The sequence below is a fragment of the Indicator indicator genome, chromosome 6, assembly GCF_027791375.1.
Source record: "Indicator indicator isolate 239-I01 chromosome 6, UM_Iind_1.1, whole genome shotgun sequence".
In the NCBI taxonomy this organism is placed as follows: Eukaryota; Metazoa; Chordata; class Aves; order Piciformes; family Indicatoridae; genus Indicator; species Indicator indicator.
Window position 1 is genome coordinate 18,353,106 of NC_072015.1, and position 20,004 is coordinate 18,373,109.

Below are 20,004 nucleotides of genomic sequence, written 5' to 3' on the forward strand. Positions count from 1 at the left end.
CACATTACACACAAAGCACCCCAAATACAGCTTAAATGAAAGATACAGGGTGTTGTTTTTTTTTAATCTGGCATACTTTTGTTCCATCTTTGTTTACTTTTTTATACATTATTTCTAAGGTGTGACATCCCCAGGTTGTCCATTCTAGGAAAAAAAACCCAAGACATCTATGTGAAGGTTCCTGGATCTGCTTGAAAGTATATTAAGAACAATAGGTTAAGCAGTTTAATGGAAGCCATGTGAAGAAGCAGTGCTGAACAATGTGCTGAACAATGTGCATATGAGATCCTTGGTGCCTTGGGCTGCATGACAAAGCGTCATCAGCACAGATTAGATTGCAAGGGTGTTGAAAATTAATAGAGATGTAGCTGGTGTAGCTAGAGTGACAGAATCCCGGTCATGCATGCAGCAAAAAGCCATAGAGGAAAGTGAATTGTGTCAGTTTACCTTAGGCTGTTCACAGAAGCATTTGATCTATTTTGGCAGAAAACTGCCTTCTTTGGGCATACTTTCATTTTGAGGGCTTTTCCAGTACCACTTGCTGGTGTCCCTATGATAGCTAAGACTTGTGGCAGACAAGCTTGAAATCAGAACTTTAAAACAATGCCATTAATCTTTATTGGAAACTCATCCTCCTTATTTTAAAAGAATTGCTAAGGGCATTTTTAAATCTGTGAATTTAGCCAATGGAGAATAATACTGTTTATTCTGATAGCTTTTGACTAACAGCTTGTGGCAAGGGAAAAGATGGTATTTTTTACAGTAGAGTAAGCTCTTTGTTCTTGTACCTTTTAAGCTTGTTACTTTAAAGTTTGTGTCCTCTAGCTTCCTGTCATCTTGGTTGCTGTTCACTCACCCCTGAGAAAACAGGGAGACATTGACAAAGATTGCCAGTGGAAGCAGAAAAATAAAATGTACTGACTGGGTGGTGATTTTCCCTCACATGAACAGACAGGAGGAAAAAAACAAACCCTATTTTGCTTTTGGCTTTGCTTCCTACTAAACGCCCTGTCATAGTGCATGAGGTGAGTCACAACTTGTTTATTTATAGCCTTGGCCAATCAAAGTTGAACACTCTGAACTTCATTCAAGACCAGCAGGCACTTAGGATGTCTTGTAAACATTTGCTCTCTGAGCAAGGAGTGCTCTTCTTGGCCGCAAACAGGACAGGTGCCTGGGCTCTCTCTTCTAAAACACAAACCAGACTAGAAGATCATTGCCTGGATTATCTAGATTAATAGAAAGAAATATAATTCCTTTTTACATCTGAAATGCCAGACAGTGAGGATCTGGGACAAGATGAAAGGTACTGTACCTTGATTGTGATGGCCTTCTAATGCAGCACAGTATGGACCAAGGCTTTGTGTGATTGATCTGTGTGCACTCCTGAGTTCTCAGCCTAAGATCAGTTTTCTCTGTATTTTAACACATCACCTAATTCTTGAGGAATCTGCTGCTAAACCTAACCTAAGGCTTTTTAGAAGACAGCTCTTATGTACAGCTCTTATGTATTACTTAAAGTAAAGCTGAAGGGATGAAAATATTGGATGGTTTTACTTTTCCCAGCCACGGGACAACTTACAAGCCTCAAAATGCCAGAGACACAAGTAGTTTATTCAGAGGCATGTTAATGGCAGAACCGTAACTCACTACTATGAGATAGGGCACTGTGTCCCTGTGAGGTATGCCTGTCTTTCTGGACTTTAGCTTTTGTCTTCATTAGCTAATAAAACCAGCAGTCACAAGAATAAGTAATTGGATCTGAAGTTTAATAATTTCACAAATACTAGTTTGTCAGATGTGATCCAGCACATTCCTATGGAATAAATACACTAATTAAATTTAGCTAAATAGACAGATTTAAAAATAGATATTTTTAAAGTGGATGCTACTGATGTTTGTCTGTGACAGTTTATAAATATAGGTTTTGTACTGTCCACGTAGTCTTTCCATAGTTGCAGTTTTTACTGTCTTGATGCTAATCAAACTGTTTGCTCTAAAGTGATGTTAATGAAATACTTGATACTGCAAAATGTATGTGAAAATAGACCCTTTTTTGTAGTGCTAATTAACAAAATGCCAGACTATAGAGGCAAATACAAGAAATTGCAAGAATCAGAAGTGGGCAATTCATTATGGCTTTTAATTGGATTTCTTCTAGTCAGATTCAAAATTGTGTATTTATGTGGATGCTTTTCCAATATGTATGTCAATGTGGTGTGGCAATATAGATGAGATACAGAAAACATTTCTAGTTGTCTGCTGTAGATTAGTATTTTCAGGTATGGTCACCTAATTGGCTGAGTGTGGGTGATTGGATTCCTAGTGGCATAATTGGGTCTCTCTGAAGGTGGGGTCACCTACGCATTTCCGTTTTCAGGGATCTAAGTGGTGCCCTATATATGACATAGTTTAAAAGTAATTGTAGTTGCAGGTAGCATCTTCTTTTCTTTTAAGGAATGTTGACTCATTACTGATAGCCACCAAAGCATTAATTGCTATTCTTTTAAGAATGTTTAACTGGCTCTTCAGTTTGTTAAATTGTATGGTTTTTAATACAAGAAAGCAGCAAAAATGCATGCCACATTTCAGGTCATAATAATAATTATTTTTCTTAAATTAAATTTATAAAGAATATGCTTCACGATTTGGAAAAATAAAAAGAAGGGAGAAGAGTTTGCAAATATGTAAAAGGATGCAACTGTTGTGCGAAACATACAAGCTTTGTAATATTTTACTTCCTTTGTTCATGGTTCTTTATAGAGGCTTGTAGCTAGCATTGGCAGTTAAACAGAAGTAATGCTAAACCTAAACCTCTTAGACTTCAGGTTTCTGTGACTCAAAGTTGTTTATTTTGCTTGTGAGATTTTTCTTAAACAAGAAGGGATGATTGTGTCTGAAAAAGCATAATAATAGGCCTGCTCTTCCTATTTGTAATTTCTGAAGCTATCATTAAATTAATTGACCCTAATCTTAAGTCCCTCAGCCTTTTGTGTGCTTACTATTGAGCAAAAAGGATTGAGAAAATAGTTTAATCAAAAGATTCCGATTTTTTTCTGGAATTAATTTGCCTTTTAGCCTTCATATGGATAACAAATCAGATATAAATGGAGAGCATTCCTGCAGGAGTTTTAATGAGATTTGGTGGAGGTCAGAATATTTTGGTCCAAGTTTTACAGAACAGAAGGAGGAGCTATGGGAACCATACTGGTAAAATACTGGAACAGTATTGGAGCAGTTAATTTCAGAATTGTATAAGAAGAGGTAGTAATGTTAATGTACAGAAAATGGGATTATTTGAGGGCACACTGAATCAAAGCTACTGATTTATTTATTTAAAAAGGAGGGCAGTAGTATTTTTGTAGAAGCTGTAGAATGAGCTTTGTACACTAATCAGTTCCAGCACACTGTTTTCCTTGTAGCTGCTTCTCAGATGCAAACAAATACTTCTCACATCCTGTCCCCTCTCAAGTTCATGTCCTACTTCAGAAAGTATGTAATATTGCATCACAAGTGTACTTCATGAAGGTTATAGCATCATAGTTAAATAGGCAGCATTGGTCAATAGTTTGTTAGTCATAGTCTCAATTTAAATGCATAAGAACAATGCAAAGGAATATATACTCAAGTACTTCTTAGTAAAGCTAGTTAAAAAAGCTGAGTTATGAACATTAGATAGCAACTAATATCTTCTTTTTTGTTTTGTCATGTAATCCTGGGTGGTACCAAATCAAGAACAGTCAAGAAAGATGTGCTCAAAGATAAGACTGGAACCAGTTTAGCATAGGGATGACCTATTGCCCTGGTAATTCTTTACCATAAGATCCTCTATAGTTTGGTGTAAGATGATAGAATAGATTTTTTTTAAAAAATCAAAAATTAACAACTCTGGAATCTAATGATGGTCAAGGGTGTAGAAAAGATACTGTCAATATTTAGTCCTGAAGTTATAGAAGCACGTGCCTGTAGGTGCTTCAAAGAGATACCAACATGTAACTTCCTCTATCACAAGAATGCCTCTGTTCTAACCGCTGTCACCTGCCTGTTACTGAAAAGGTTGGTACACGAAACTGCTAGACAGGAACCTTTTCTGACTCGAATAATAATGGGAACAAAAGCTACATTATTTTGAACTACAGTGCGTGACCTTTCATAGTATGTGCTTGAACTTTAAAAAATGGACATCCTGTTAAAAAGTCAAACCTGCCTTTTATTTAATTACTCAAACCATGTTTGTAATTATATAAGAATATTTGCTTTCCAAGCTAATATTAGTTAATAAAGTGGAAAGGATTAGATTTCCTTTTAGGACTAAATTCAGTGCATGTATGTAGGCAATAGGTGATTAGCATATGCCAGGAACTTTCAGTAATGCAGTAATGCATCAAAGTGATCATGTGCTCATACAAAATACATTAAAACACACTGAAAAAAAGTCAGAATGAAATTTTGCACAGAAAGTGTTAAAACTGTCTCGTAACATTACACAAAAAGTGATTTTCTTGTTTTTGCAGATTAGAAGTCTTCTTTGTCTGGCAATTGAAAGTCAAATTTGCCCCTTTTTTGTGCAGCTGCTCTCTAACTCATTAAAGAATGTTCAGCTCATCTTTCCTAGCTGTTTAACTTTGAAATGCCTTGAACTAGGAGTATCCTAGCTGAAGAATGTGGAGGCTGAGGGAGGAAAATTAATTGATTTTGTGAAAAGGGGCTATAAGAGTTGTCTTTATGTGAGAAAAATAAACCTGCAAGAACTGCTTCCAACAGCTGAACAGAGTTGTTTAAGGTTCTGCAAACAGGACTTTATGTTCCTGTTGATATAAGCCTTCCTTACTCTTTTGAAGCAAAAATAGTGTATTACAAATAGGAAGCTGACCTGGAACATCCTAGCTGTTGTCTTGGTAAAAGGACAACAGCATATAGTGATAGCATTATAGTTTTTGCTAAACAGAAAGCAAGTCTGTGACAGTATTTATGTGGCACTGAAACACTTAGTTTTCTTGCAAGGAGAGACATTAAAAAAAGTCTACACTTATGACCAAGTCATGACTTTGGAGTAATAGCACTTGACTATCTGATCATATTTCATGTTTTGAATGACCTCCAACTGGAGTAGCTAGTGCTCTTCTCAGAGGAGCTGGACAAGAGTAGTATAGGTTAGAGGAAGGGTTTCCCCTGAGAACTGACCTATCCGTTTACTTAGAAGAGTCTGCTTAGAGGAGCTGGACAATGAAGTGCCCTAAATTTTACTTATTTTAGCAGGACATTCAGCCATTCAACACTGCTCTGTTGAGGAACTTGTGTATTGGAATCACCTTCAAAATTTGCAGTTAACCTGTTCGTATCTGATCAGCTAAAGAAAGACAATGCAGCTCCTAAATAAGATGACTGACTTTATACTTGAATAGAAGAGATGGAAACATCCAGCTTCAAATTAAAAACACAATTTGTGTAACTTAGCATATCTTAGATATTCCAAGTGTGTTCAAGCTTTAGGATATGAAATGTGATTGCTTAAAGCATGTTTGTCACCAGTATTACATGTGGGTGAAAGTCTAAACCTGTACAGCACCTGTAGATTAGCAGTGGGAAATAAAGTGCATATAGATAGATATCTACAAGCTGGAGAGATTTCTATTAGAAAAGTTTGTAGAGTTTGTAGTAAAAAGGTTGCAGATGAAGATTCTCCCTAAAATTAAAGAATGAAGTGTATTTGTGGATGCTGCCTTGGATTCTTCCTTCTTTCAAAGATACAGAATCATTTTGTGGAACTCTTTGAAGCAAGCAGTATTCTACATGATGTCACAGTGATTCATAGCCACATGACACACATATAATTATTTTACTATACCTAACAATTGCATAGTACGCAGAAGTGGCACAGAATAAAGCACAGTTCTACATAATCACCTTTTAAATTGGCCACATGGGTTGTTAGGACGCTATGCTGTGAGTTCAATGGTGCTTGCTATTATGTCTTTAAATGTAGTGCACATAACATTCACCAGTTTGTCCCATTGCATTGCAATAAGGCTAATCAATATTGCATTGTTTTCTACCACACAGTTCTACAGTAGATTCTAGAGGTTTTGCTATTGGTGCTTTAATACACTTACCCTTAAAATGTAGTTTTTACACTGTTTTATATTTTGGAAAGATAGAGGGATGATTATTTTCATTTTGAGTATGTGGTCACCTGAAATTTAAATGTAAAAAAAGACATTTACAATGTTTTTTCACAAACTTTATGTAAATGCTATTTTATACCCCTTATCTCTGTCCCTGAGTAAGTTAGAAGACAAATTTCAAATTATGTTTTTGGCATAGGTCTTCAGGTATAAAATGTTTGTTTCAAAGAAGGGTCATCATTATACTCACTCCTTTGTGCACCATGGTGATTCCTCTCCTAGCAGGAGAGACCTGTGCGAGTTCTGAAAAGGTAAACCTTCTTGATCAGGTTTTGCTAACAGTTTACACACTTGATTTCATTTATCAAGTTTCATACTTAACTTCTGCTTGCCTATGAGGTTCATCCTTAGCAATCCTCATCCCTTATGGCTTCATCATTCTATGAGCTCTGGATGGTACTTTATAAAAGACTACAAAATAGCCGTATTACTTTTATTTTGATTTACATATCTTTGGAAAGGTAACTTTCAGCTCTTCCACCTAGACTAGTGCATTCTAAGTTACCATTAAAATTACAGAGTCTGCACAGGTTTCTAGTGTTGGATACAGTTGGGAAATCAAGAAGGTTTAGAAGCTCTATAATTACTAACTCTTTGTTTATGTAGGTGCAATCCTTCAGATCCCCCACACCATGGTGTACTATGTCACTCTCAGTAGTATAGCTACGTGAAGATACATATAAAACTGTGTACACATAATTAAAAAAAAATCCAGCACATCACGAAGAGATCTTTAAACCAGTAACATGAGAGCTACTGACCTTTCTGAGAGAAATGTGACGGGGCTTTGCTTGAACAGATGTCGAGATACAAAATGAGAGCATGACACCATCAGTCAATTTTAGAGAATGTAATGCCACTGGCTATTCTGGCCAGAGTTTGTGACTGTGATGGGTTGAAGCATCTGGGGTGGGAGACTGTGGGCTTTATTTCTTTCTCTCTCTCTCTTTTTTTTTTTTTTTCACTGCTACTAGGCAACTACAGTTTATGTATTTGCTCCATTTTAGAAATTACGCAGTAGGTAGTCAGAAGGCTATGAGTAATTCATGTGCTCTCTCACTACCTTCAACCTTACTGACAGTAGTTTTAAAATAGAAGTATAGTACTTTATATCAAACTCAGGGTAAGTGATGGGAGCATAAAACTTCATTCTTTCTAAATTGTGCACAAAAAAATTTTGAAGGTGTTTAGTGAGAGCTGTCTGCTTATGTCCACAAAGGAACACCTGGAGAGCAATCCCAAAAGCTGTTTACAGTTCACATCTAAGTAATTTATTAAGGTATTGTAAGCAACTCCGCTGAAGTAGTTGTGTTCTTTGTTGACATGTCACAGTCATGCACGCCACATTCATCATCTCCATCACATATCTGCTTTATTTTTTTCCTTTTTGTCTTTAAATGTGATCGTTGAAAAATTAATTTGTCTGGAGTACGCATCTATCTTTGTGTACATACAATTATAAGTTGTACCACCTTTCTTTCTTTCTCCCCCTTCACCAGGATCCTACTGGTTCCAGTCCTCTGGCCTCTGGGTAACACTGATGCTCAAGTGGCCTCCGAAGCAAAGGGACAGGAGGGTCACATGTTACCAGGGTTGGCAGTTACTGGGAGGTGTGACAAGAAGAGGCAGCATGTGCCTCTGATTGTTACACTGAAGATCAGCAAGCTGACTTTCTTACACCTCTGGCTGTGTAAGATCAGAATAGACCCTGTTGTACCTTGTAAAATAGAGAAGTGTGGCTATAGTGGAACTCATAAAGGTGTCTTGTGGTTTCATGAGGCCTGCAAGAAGCTGCTATGTATTTTTTACAGAGCAAACTTAATAGTGGGTTTGTAATGTTTTGAAGCAAACCACTTCTGCCATCCACTCTTCTTGATTTGTCAATGCATCACATGTGGACCACAGGACCAAAGCATCTTGCAATACATTTTATCTGCAGTGTTGCGTATACTTTCAACATCTTTTCAACTTGGCAAAAGAAAGCATTATTTACAACAAAGAGAAGCAACTTCAGAGAACCTTTCCTGCAAATGTGCCATTTTTCTGTGTAATTTGCATGTTTGTTTTGCATTGTCCTTAGGTGTCCAATGTGCCTTATTGTATCTCCTCTTCTTAAATCTATATTGTCTTTATATTGGTGGTTAGCATATCTGAAAAGAGTTTGCATAAGTATTGTAGTTCATGCTTTCATCTTTTTCCTGCCCTTATTTATGCTATTAACTTGAAGTCAGTAAGCCAACTATCCACAGTTGTCCTATAGTCAGCATTAGGCATATCTGTTTTCTCTTTGTGCTTCCACAAAGTTCCTCTTTGATTCTAAGCAATTTTAAGTAAAGGCTAGGAGTAAAGTCTGTAAAAGAATTTTAGTAATTCAGAGCACTGTTTTAATAGTAGTTTTCAACACTAGATTGAACAGGCAGCTCTTAAAATATGTATTATTAATGCTGTAGAATGGTTTGCAAAAGCTAGAAACAAATGTTTTTTAGGGAGTCCTATCTCTAAGAGTTACAGTTCTCATAAAACAAAACCCTAGTATATTACTTTTCTCAAGCCTTTAATCATTAGAGAAGGGGGGAAATTGAAATTGCTGTTGTGGATGGGAGGCAGACAAAAAGTTCTGTGTAACATTGCTAATCTGTCTGGCTGGGTTCCTGCAGTGTTCTCCATGGGTTATTTAATGCTTTTATTTATACCCACTTTCAGAGGCAAACACCTGCATGCAGTGCCATGCATGGCTGGAAAATATGTCGCATTTTCTCTGTCTTAGAAAAGTTCAAGATATGAGACTCTAATCTTACAGATTTCAGGTACTCTAGTTTTGGGGTTATTTTCCTTGAAGAGTGGGAGAAAAACATTTATGAGTATTTTTTAATGCAGGAGGAAATCACACTACACTCTACTACAATGCTATAAATATTGAAAATCCTGTACTACAATAAAGTTGGAATAGGACAATGCTATGAATTTTGAACTTTAAACAGTTATATATCACGGTTGAAATACAGGTTCTTCTTTAAGTCATGCTCTGTGCTGCGGTATGCATACAGGAGTTTGAATTTGAATCCCCATGTTTGCGTTTACTGTTTATGTCTGAAATGGCTCCCAAACCTTGCTCTAAGTGTTGCTGTGTCACCACCTCGTGGCGAAGTTGCTGTACGGTCGTTAAATAAAGGCATAAAGAAAGATGAAGTTTCTCCATGAGTGTTTAAGTAGGCATTTTTGACCATAATTTTTTGGTGACTTTTCATAAAAATGAAGTTGTGGAGACTGAAAATAGGAGAAGGTTTTAAGCGCCATTCTGTTAGGAAAGCTGCTTTCAAACTTCCTACCAATTTATCTGCAATACAACAGAAGAGAAGGTATGTAACATTCCTATGTAGAATAAAAATAGTTATCATGTATGTGGGAGAAGACCACTTGCTCCTGGCTTAGCTACAAGTATGTGAAAATCCACAATTTTAAATGTGAGCAGCAGTTACACCACAGCAACATAAATCCCAAATCCTCTTAACCTGTGTATTTGGGAGAGGTAGAGCAGGAATTTATACTTGTAAGAAAAAGTGGCTTTAGACTTTGCTGAAATGGCATGTTGTCTGGGATGTGGCTAAAATGTTAAAGATTTTGAGGAGATATTGGATTTAAAATTCAGAGTTCACTTGCTCCTTTTTATCATAGTTAGTAAAATAGAAGTGACATATATTTTGGGTTATATAACTGAATTATTTTTTTATTACTGTTTTTGGGAAAGAAAGTGAAATAGATGTTTGTGCATGTAGTTTCTTGCAGTTTGCTTAGTTTTCTTATTAATTGCTGAAAGGAAAGCTGAGGTAAAAAAGTAATCCCAGACTTTACTTTTGATGTTATAAAATAATAAAGTGTGGACTACACTTCCTGTTACAATTCATTGATCAGAACTTCTGCCTAATTTCGGCCACTTGACCATTTTTATAACAATCCCTTTGTTACTGTATGTTGCACATTACAGTGCGAGATGATCTTTGAGGTCTCTTCCAACCAGATACATTCTGTGATTCGGTGCGGTATCAGAATATAGCCCCAGCTCTACAAAGAGAAGCAAGTCAGAAGTTTATCCTTTTAGGAAAAAATCAATATAACTCATGTAGTCCAGTGCAATTATGCATGTAACTTTCAAGTAAGTAATTTCCAGAATTCAAATCCATTTCTCCTTGTAACTATTATCTCCTTGGGTTGTGTAAGTAAGACCTGTGCTGCAGTTCTTGATGCAAGTGGGATGTGAACTCATATGAAAATACTACTGTATACTCATTCTTTATAGACTGAAAAAGTAACAATAACATGAGGGAGGAAAAAAAAATAACCACTCAGTGAAAAAGCCAAACTTTCGGTTTGTGGGTTCCTGCAAGTTTGTCACATAATTCTAAGGGATCTGCAAAATATTTCTTAGGAAAAATAAGACTATTTTGCTAGGATAGAATTTGGTATATTGGGATGCATATCTGTTTTGAAAAATGCTAAGTGTTAAGCAAATTAAAAAGCAGTACTCTAATTTTAAGTATACACCATTGTGTCTGTCACTTATGGAAACAAAGTAACACCTGAGCCAGGTGGCAGTTTGATGTGACAGCCTATGGGTATATCCTTAATGCTGCACATCGACCTTTGTGCATTCTTTTTTGTCACAATGTTGAGTTTTTATTTATTATGTAATTTGATTCACCTATGAGAAAATGTTTACTATTAATGCAGCAGTCCATTGGACATTTAATGGATTATGTATCCAAGTAAAATCCCTATGGGATTGTTTAAGGCTTACTTGTATTCAGTGTGATCGAAGCTGTGTGTACTGAGCAGTGAATTATGCAAACAATAACTTTGTAAAATGGGTACAGAATTTACTTGAGAGTCTCAGTATTTGCATGGTGGTACATCCCCTGTTTTTTAGCAGTTTGATATGAATTGACTTGCCTGTGTATATTTTTCCTTTCATTTTTTGTTACATAAAATATCTTCATTGTAGATGATGCATCTACTCCAGAAAAGTATATGATGTGATCATTTGAACTGGATATTGTCTAAACTGATCAGCTCCAAAGTAGATACTTATGTTTTCTCATATTTTTCAGCAAATTCTTGAGTATAGGTTTAAAAAAGTTTATTAAAATGCCTGAACAGCCATAAGCTAATCTTTTAAAACAGTACTCTCAATATAATGTAAAAATTAAAATTCATAAGGAAATTAAACATCAGGAATTCATGAGCAATTAATTGTTTTTAAGGTGGATTAAAGTCTGCTACGGATCATTGTAGTCTGCAGAAGACAAAAAAATAGAAAAGAAAAAGCAAATGGATTATGAGTATTAAATTTATTAATATGTGTGGTCATCCGTGGCAATGAAAAGTATGGTATATTTTTTAAGAAACAAGTTTGGGATTCAGTTGTTAAATTTAGATGATATCTTTGCCTTGAACTTAGTGTTTTCATGTGACCAGGATGAATAAGCAGTAACTTCTTCCATGATTGCTTTCATGGGCTGAGAATTGCTACTACTGAGTAGAATTTTTTTATTTGGTTTGTTGGTTTTGTTGTTGTTGTTAAAAATCATCAGATTAGCCCAGTACAGAATATGTGGAAACAAGCACAGGTTTCTGTAGCATAGCAGCAGCCATTGCTGAGGCTGTAGCTTTTACAATGTGATGTTTTCAACCAATTTAATCTTTCTTACCATCTATAACAAACTTGTTGGGTATTTTTGTTTTACTCAGCTGGAAAATCATTGATTCCAGGCAAGACTACAGACCCAGAATAAATCAGTGCATTTCAGAAACACTTATGAATTTACTTGTATTTCTTCAAGAAATGTCCCACTTCAAGGAACAAAATCCTGGCAAGGTAAGCGCTCCTGAGTAAGACTAACAGTTCAGTATTGTTCAGTAAAAAGGTGAGATAGATTTAAAAAAAAAAAAAAACAAGCAAGCAAAGAAAAGAAAAACAAAATGCACATTATGATACATTCAGTTATGAGTCTCAGCTAACTTTTTGCTGTGAAGAACACTGGTAGGTTATCAATAAGCAAAACTACTCTCAGTAAAGTTTATAGCAGTACAGTCCCCCACCTCACAGGTGGTTCAACCTCACCAGTCATTCCAAAGAAAGGAAATTTAATACATCACAATTTAATAAAAACTTGAAAAAGCAGAAAAAGCATACCATTCCTAAATAAACCTTTTTTTTTTTTTTAATTTTCCTCCAAAGAGCTGTAGTTTTCAGGAATAGCTGCACAAGTATTTCATGATAGAAGAGAATTCCTCGTATTTTACTGCGATAATTTTTCTTCTATAGAGATACAGTTGTGGGTTTGTTTTTTGTTTGGTTGGCTTGTTTTTTTCTGGAAAGACTGACCTGGAAACCTTCAGTTCATGAAGAGGCATGTGAGAATAAGGTTTCTTCCTTCCACATAGGAGGACTATCATGATGTAGTTCTAGCCAAAAGTGAAGCAACTTTCTATTTCAAAGAAAAATACAAGTAATGTGGAAGTATGGCAATAGTAGATTTCCTTTTTATAGTTCTATGTCTAAATACAGTTTAAAAGGAGATTAGGAGGCTTTTTCTCCTCTTTTGATCTCAATTAAGTTTGAGATCAGGTTCTTTCCTGGAAACAGCCTGTTCAAAGTTAGTAAATAAAAACTATGTAGTACCCCACTCAAATATTAGGTGTTTAAACTGAAAATACAGATGGACACCAGGATGAAATACATTTCAAAGGTGAATAAATTATTAAAAAAGAAAAAATGAAGTTGTATGCTTAGGATGATAACATTATTTTTAAAAGAAGTAGGTGTATATTGAGGTAAGGAAATGCTCTATCAGTACACACAATCCCCTAGTTTTGTCATGTGGTAGCATGACACAGCAGCTGTATGTTAAGGTACATCTAGTACTGATTTAGAAAAGCTAATTCTGAGAACATGTTTTCCTGACCTCACTCTCTAAGCCATGCAATTATTTTACTGCTGTAATTGCAAGGAAATTAGGAACTGGTGCTATGTGCAGAATTCCTTTGAATTAACTATTTTATTGGAATTCAGCTCCAAAGTCAAATGGATTCTTTCTGTAAACTTTCAACAAATCAATTCCGTACTCAACACTGTGCAGTTGTGAAAAATGCACTGTATGTGTCAGTCTCAGCAGAAACCAAACTTCAAGTTTTATATGGAAAATGCAGCTCAGTCTTGTCATTAACTGGAATGCTAGAGTAGCAAACAAGCATCATGAGAATTGTTGCTGGCATATAAGAGAAAACAGTTTCATGAAACAACGGGAGAGAACTGTAATTAAAGGATTTTTTGCTTTTGTAAGCATGCAGCAAATATGCATTGCAATATTTCAGTTACTGATTTTGTTTTTTCCTTGCATATCAACTGTTTAGCATTTTTTGTGTAATGAAGGTGAAGTAATTTCTATCAATTTGAGCAATAGCCATGAGTCTGTTAAAACTTTGCAGTAAATAAATAAAAAGTGCATATTTTTATATGGTAGAGGAGTTACATCCTAATTAGCCAAAATGGTTTGATGCTTGTTTGCACCAGAAGTGTTAAAGTATTTCTGAATTTTATTTTTTAAAACTGAAATTTTCTTTTGCAAAATTATCTAAATATCTGATCAGTGGTCAAGTGTTAATGGCCAACTTCATTGTTTTTCCCAGTTTTGCCTGCTAGTCTGCAGTATATGCACATTTTTCACTGTCTTGGGAAGCTACATTCCTGGAGTTGTCCTTTCTTATGTCTTGTGTAAGTATAGTCTCTCTTCCCATCACAATTTACATATGTAGTTTATTCCTTATTTGGTCTATGTATAGGGAGTATATATAGTGCAAGTGTGCAGATAACACCAAGCTGATTGGTATGGTTAACACACCCGAGTGACTGAATGCCACCCAAAGGGACTTTTGAAAGTCTGAGAACTGGGCCCGTGTGATTCTCATGAGGTTCATTAAGGCCAAGTGCAAGGTCTGCACCTGAGTAAAGCCAATCCCTGGTATCAACACAGGCTGGGGTAGGATGGCATTGAGAGCAGCCCTGTGGAGAAGGACTTTGGGGTACTGGCGGATGAAAAGCTGGACACAAACCAGCAATGTTCACTGGCAGCCCAGAAGACCAACCATAGTCTGAGCTGCATCAAAAGAAAACTGTCCAGTCGGTTGAGGGAGGTGATTCTGCCCCTCTACTCCACTCTGGTGAGACTTCACCTGGAGTAGCGTGTCCAGCTCTGGAGCCCGCAACACAGGAAAGACATGGACCTGTTGGAGCAAGTCCAGACAAGGGCCACAGAAAACACCTGAAACACCTCTCTTATGAAGAAATGCTGAGAGAGTTGGGGTTGTTAAGCCTGGAGAAGAGAAGACTCTAGCGAGACCTTATTGCAGACTTTCCCTTTTTAAAGGGAGAATGTTAAGATTGGAGACAAACTTTTTAGCAGGACCTGTTGTGACAGAACAAGGGGTAATGGTTTTAAACTAAAAGATGGAGATTCAGACTAGAGAAAAAGTAGATTCTTTTACAGTCATGGTGGTGAAACACTGGCACAGGTTACCCAGAGAGGTGGTGGTTGCCTCGTTTGTGCAAACATTCTAGATCAGCTTGGATGGGGCTCTGAGCAACCTGATCTAGTTAAAGATGTCCTTGCTTACTGCAAGGGGGTTTGGACTAGATGGCCTTTAAAGCTCCCTTCCAATACAAACTATTGTATGATTCTGCCACAAATACACATATATGCATACATACATAGAGTCTGACAAGTGCTGTTTCTCATATGGAAGTCAGCTTACAAGTTGAATTGTCATATTTCCCAGGCAGAGATATCAAAATCAGACTAAATCAAGATAACAATAAATGTTACAGGGACCATAAATTGTTGCCTTACTGGAAGTAAAAAAGATGTTCATTGCTATGAATAAAGTGGCATTTTCTGGATTTGACATTAACAGCTTGTCTGACATGGGCATTTCATAGTGCATTTATATAAAACCAATTTTGTAAAATTAATGTTATGCAAATGCATTGTTTAAGCTTTATTGTGTAACTTCTTAGAAGTTACTTTATCTGTGTCTTCATTTTTGTTACAGTATTGTGTGCCTTTTTATGTCCCTTCCTTAAGTGCAATGAATTTGGACAGAAAGTGTGCAGCAAAATTAAGACTGTTCTGATGAAGTTAGATTTTGGACTAGTGGAATATATCATCCAGAAGAAAAAAGAGAGATCTGGTGAGTAATTAAGCATAGTCCCAAGTATGCGCTTTAGTATGCAGAGACTGACCTTGCAGCCAGTTTGGTTTGTCCTGTGAAGCCACTTTTAAAGGTATTTCTTTCTTCAAATGTGACTCTACCGTTCTTAGCTTTGTAAGCAGTAGCAATGTGTGTCAGACAACTGGATATGGTGAAAACAAACAGAAGGAAATAAGGCAAGACTGATGATTCTCTTCATACTTCATTAGATGTACTGCTTGTAGGTTTTCATAAAAAAAACTAAAAACTACTTGCTGTAAGTATGCTATGCTTATCTCTGTTTAGATAAGTCAAACTTACCCAGGAGAGACTCACTCAAGAACACAAAACAACTACATAACAGAATTTTCAGTCTTATCTGAAATCTTTATAACACTAGAAACTTTTAGATATTAAGTAATAAAGCTATTTCAAGAAAGTATTTATATGAACAATGTTATCTTTGCTTTTTGTGTGCTCTACAGTTTTGGTAATTAAACGTTTGTAGTGTAGTCACATTACTTGCAGGTAGCATACCCTTTTTAGTTAGTGTTATATCAGTAGATTTCATACCTGCTTTAAAATATGCATTTCTTGTAAGCATTCAACATACAATGTGCTGTTCCTAGACACAATAAGAGGAACCATCTGCCTTTCCCCCTTCTTTTATATATAATGCAGTAGTTGTTGGAAATAATGCATAGTGCATTGAAAATTTTCTTTTTATTACCTTGTTCTACTTCTAAGTGGAACTGGCAGAGAGAGATCAGATCATTGTTTCATAAATTTCATAAGACAGCTCTGGGGAAATGGTTAGTGTTAGATGCTTTGTTGCTTCCCACCCTCCAGTGTAATTTAACCCAGACAAGTTCCCTGCCTTGCTTTGCCACTTGGGTTCACTACGTGGGTTCACAAATCCTTGTACTGGCACAAGAGAGAAAATAGCAACTTAGAAAAATGTACAGCCAGGAATAATGTGGCTATATTTTCCAGCTTATATTGGTTTAAAATATTCATGAGATTGTTTTGAGACAGAGAGGAGGATAAATTTATGTTTCCTTTCATCAATAAGGAGCAACATTTTATCAGACTTTAGAGGATGCATATTTGAATATAGATGTGAATACAGAGTAGCTGTGTGCAAAAAAGGGTCTTATAAATGGAAATTACACGCACTTATCCAGAAAACTGTATATTCTCATGTAAGAGTAATGTTCTGGGATAATTGCAATGCCTGTTACAGCTGTGCATTATACCAGCAGTGTAGTTTAAAAGATAGATGTATATTGCCAGGACAGATTCTATGATTATGGTGTGCAACAGAGACTTCTGAAGGAAGTACAATACAGGTAAATAAATCTATTGGAATGCGTTTCAGAGTGACATTATCTCTCCCACTGCTTCATAATATATGTTGATAAATATCTAGCCCCTTTGTCAGCCTTGTTTCCCTCACCTTAGTAGCATATTACATAACTTATAAACTTTAGCAGTGGGTGAAAGTTTACCATCATATGCAAACTGTGTGACAGAGAACACTGAACCTGGAAGTCCATTGTCATAAGTAAGATAAATTTTAATTTTTATTTTTTCCTTCAGAAACGGCAGAAAAAAAACCCACAGAAGATGACAGTGAATTAGACATATCAGCTCTGTGTCCTAAGGTGACTTTTTTTCAGTTAGCCTTATCTTGCTTTCAAAATCTATATAGAAAATGGAGGGTATCTAGACTACTATCTCAGTTCTTCTGTGGAAGACTTTAACCTGCCCAGGAAAGACTGTGTTCCTGAACTAAGCAGTATGCTTTAAAAGTATTTCATAGTCTCCATCTTTAGATTCATACTAATTAACTTCCTGCATTTGTGACTCCTCGCCTTCAAGGTAATGGTTTCTTTGGCCCGTTAAACTAAGAATGTGTTTATTTTGTATTGGTTGTATAATGATTAAACTAGAATTTAATACCAAAGGTGGCTATTTTTACTTGAAACAGTGCAATTGCAGTTAAGTTTTATCAAATTAAAATATGAAAGGGAAAGGTTTGTAGAAAACCTACACAATTTGTCTTTTGTAATCACTTATCTGATTTTTTAAAATTATAGTGTAAACCAGTGTATTATCTATAAATACATTTCTTGATATGTATGAGAGCACTCTTAATATCTCCTTTCTCTCTTAATATTCTCAGAGACTGTATGGCAAAGAATTTTCCATTATGACACATGGTTGATTAAAAAAAATCAGATTTATAGGAATTCTTATGCAGTATTTGATCAGTAATTTATAGAGCCTAACTCTGACAGTGATTGGTTTGAAGATGTTTTTGTATTCTGAGAAAAAAATTGTAAATAGTAATTATCATTGTATAATTGTAATTTAGAATTCATATCCTATGGGACATACATTTGTAGCTGACATAATTTGATGTTCAGTACATTCATAAAGGATAATGATTTTTTTTTTAATGAGCTAGTTTTGACGGCTTCTAGATAATGGGCTGGGTTTTGATCCAACTTTATGAATTTATTTACATTTATTTTGCATTTGCAGGCTTTCTTTACAGTAGGATATTACTTTCTGTATAAATAACTGGAATATTCTATGCTTCTGTGGTATAGCACAGCTTCCAGTTATTACAAAGAGGATGCTTCACGTCTAAGTATTGTATACTCCTATTTTCATGTTTCTGCAATTAAGGTAATTGCAGAGGTGACCTATATTGCTATGGCATGCAAGAGGCTTCTTATTAAGTATCTAAGCATTTGCTTCCTGTAGTGATTTTTTTTTTTCTAATATAAGAATACCATATATGGGACTTTTTTATGTGTAGGTTAGTCCTACAGTTGTTGCCAAAGAGCTGTCAGTGTCTGACACAGATGTATCGGAAGTATCTTGGACCGATAATGGGACCTTTAACTTATCTGAGGGGTATTCTCCACAGACAGACACATCTGATGGTATGTAATGGTTTCATCTGTTTCATCAATGAATTGCAGTCATGTAAGTTACCTTTAAATTATTAGAGAATTTGAGGGCAGAAGGTATTTGGGTTGGTTTTGGTTTGGCTTGTTTTTTTTCCTGCCAGATTTAGAGCTCTCTTCCATTAGACCTTTTAAGCAAGTAAACCTTTTATGTCATTACCAATGCTTTTGTAGGTAATCTATACAAATAAAAGCTGAGGAAGAAAAAGTGAAGTTTTAATTAATAAACAGCCAGTTAAAGAAAGTATTATTAGGTTTTGGTGCCTGAATGCTAATGAAGACAGACAGCTATGAGCCTAATTTAGATGTGAAGACTAAGACTAGAAGAAGATTCTCAAGCACACATCTTGATCTTGACCAGGTCTTTAAGTTCTTACTTTTTACAGACTGTTTTCAGTTAGCACTTTGCCTGAATAAAGACTAAGGACAACAGATTTGTTTACAAACAGAATATTTGTTTACATTCTGCTTTTTATCCTCTGGAAAACATACACCAATCTGTATCATCTGTACAGTTTCTGTTTGATGTTTCTCATTTAATACAAGCATTAGCCAAGAAAGGAAAAATTAAAAAATTAGTCTTTACATTGGTTTTGTATCTTTATCTAAACATAGAAACATTCTTTTTTTATCATTCTGTAAGAGCATTAAAAGCCTGTAATACATTCATACTTACATACTTGTAATTTATATGTCTTGTGAAGAAAAACAATTGAGAGACCTGTTGTCATATTATAAACTTTTTCAGACTTACATGGCTGGTATATTTCAAACTACTTGTGCTAAAGATTTGCAAGGGTTGTTTCATATACAGATAGATACTATTTAAAAAAAATACTTCCCTCCAATAACCTTCTGAGTTAGGTTAATACCAGGTGATTTGTGATAATAGATTTATGACCTCAAAATCATTTTATTTTATATGTCACACAAAGCTCCTCTGCACATTACAGAAGACTAGTAGTTTATGGATTAATAAATGTGTTCAAAGGAACACTTACTAACTGCATTTTTACATTCTGTTGCTTATTTTAGGAAGCCTTTAATGTTTGCTAACACCGTTTCCTTCTGTTAACCCTGTAACAGATTTTGACCGACCTAGTGATCATGAAGAAGCTTTCACTCGAGATCTTTCAGAATTTCCTTCTTTAGAAAATGGTGCTGGAACCAATGATGATGATGACTCAAGCATCAGTATGCCTATCCAGAAAAAACAAAGAAAAGAACAAACATATTTCAAGGTGGATCATGCTTCTAGACAGAGTAAAGAGAGACCATCCACTAGAGGGCTTTCCTTGCCTTTGACCGGTGACCAAACCTTTAACTTAATGAGTGGAATTGCTGGGGATGTCATCGCAGCTGCAGTGTCTGCTGCCATCAAAGAGCAGTTGCAGTCCACACAGCAAGCTCCCTCACATGCAGTGCCCAGTTTGAGTGAGGAGACAGACACAGAGGAAGCTGATGATTTTGAACTGCTTGACCAGTCTGAGCTTGAGCAGATTGAGAAAGAATTGGGACTTTCACAAGGCCAACAAACAGAATCCCAGGAGAAGAAAAAGTCTTCAGGCTTTCTTTCAAATCTGCTTGGAAACCATTAA

General features: G+C 35.8%; 1 protein-coding gene across 1 annotated transcript in view; it reads left to right on the top strand.

Moving 5' to 3' along the window:
- RETREG1 (reticulophagy regulator 1) overlaps nt 1-20,004 on the top strand; it is a 54,217-nt gene extending 34,213 nt beyond the window's left edge. Inside the window, exons 4-9 of the mRNA XM_054381976.1 lie at nt 11,931-12,057; nt 13,872-13,956; nt 15,291-15,428; nt 17,028-17,092; nt 18,256-18,382; nt 19,493-20,004. Of these exons, the coding sequence (XP_054237951.1) occupies nt 11,931-12,057; nt 13,872-13,956; nt 15,291-15,428; nt 17,028-17,092; nt 18,256-18,382; nt 19,493-20,004 (1,054 nt within the window). The remainder of the gene's footprint in view (nt 1-11,930; nt 12,058-13,871; nt 13,957-15,290; nt 15,429-17,027; nt 17,093-18,255; nt 18,383-19,492) is intronic.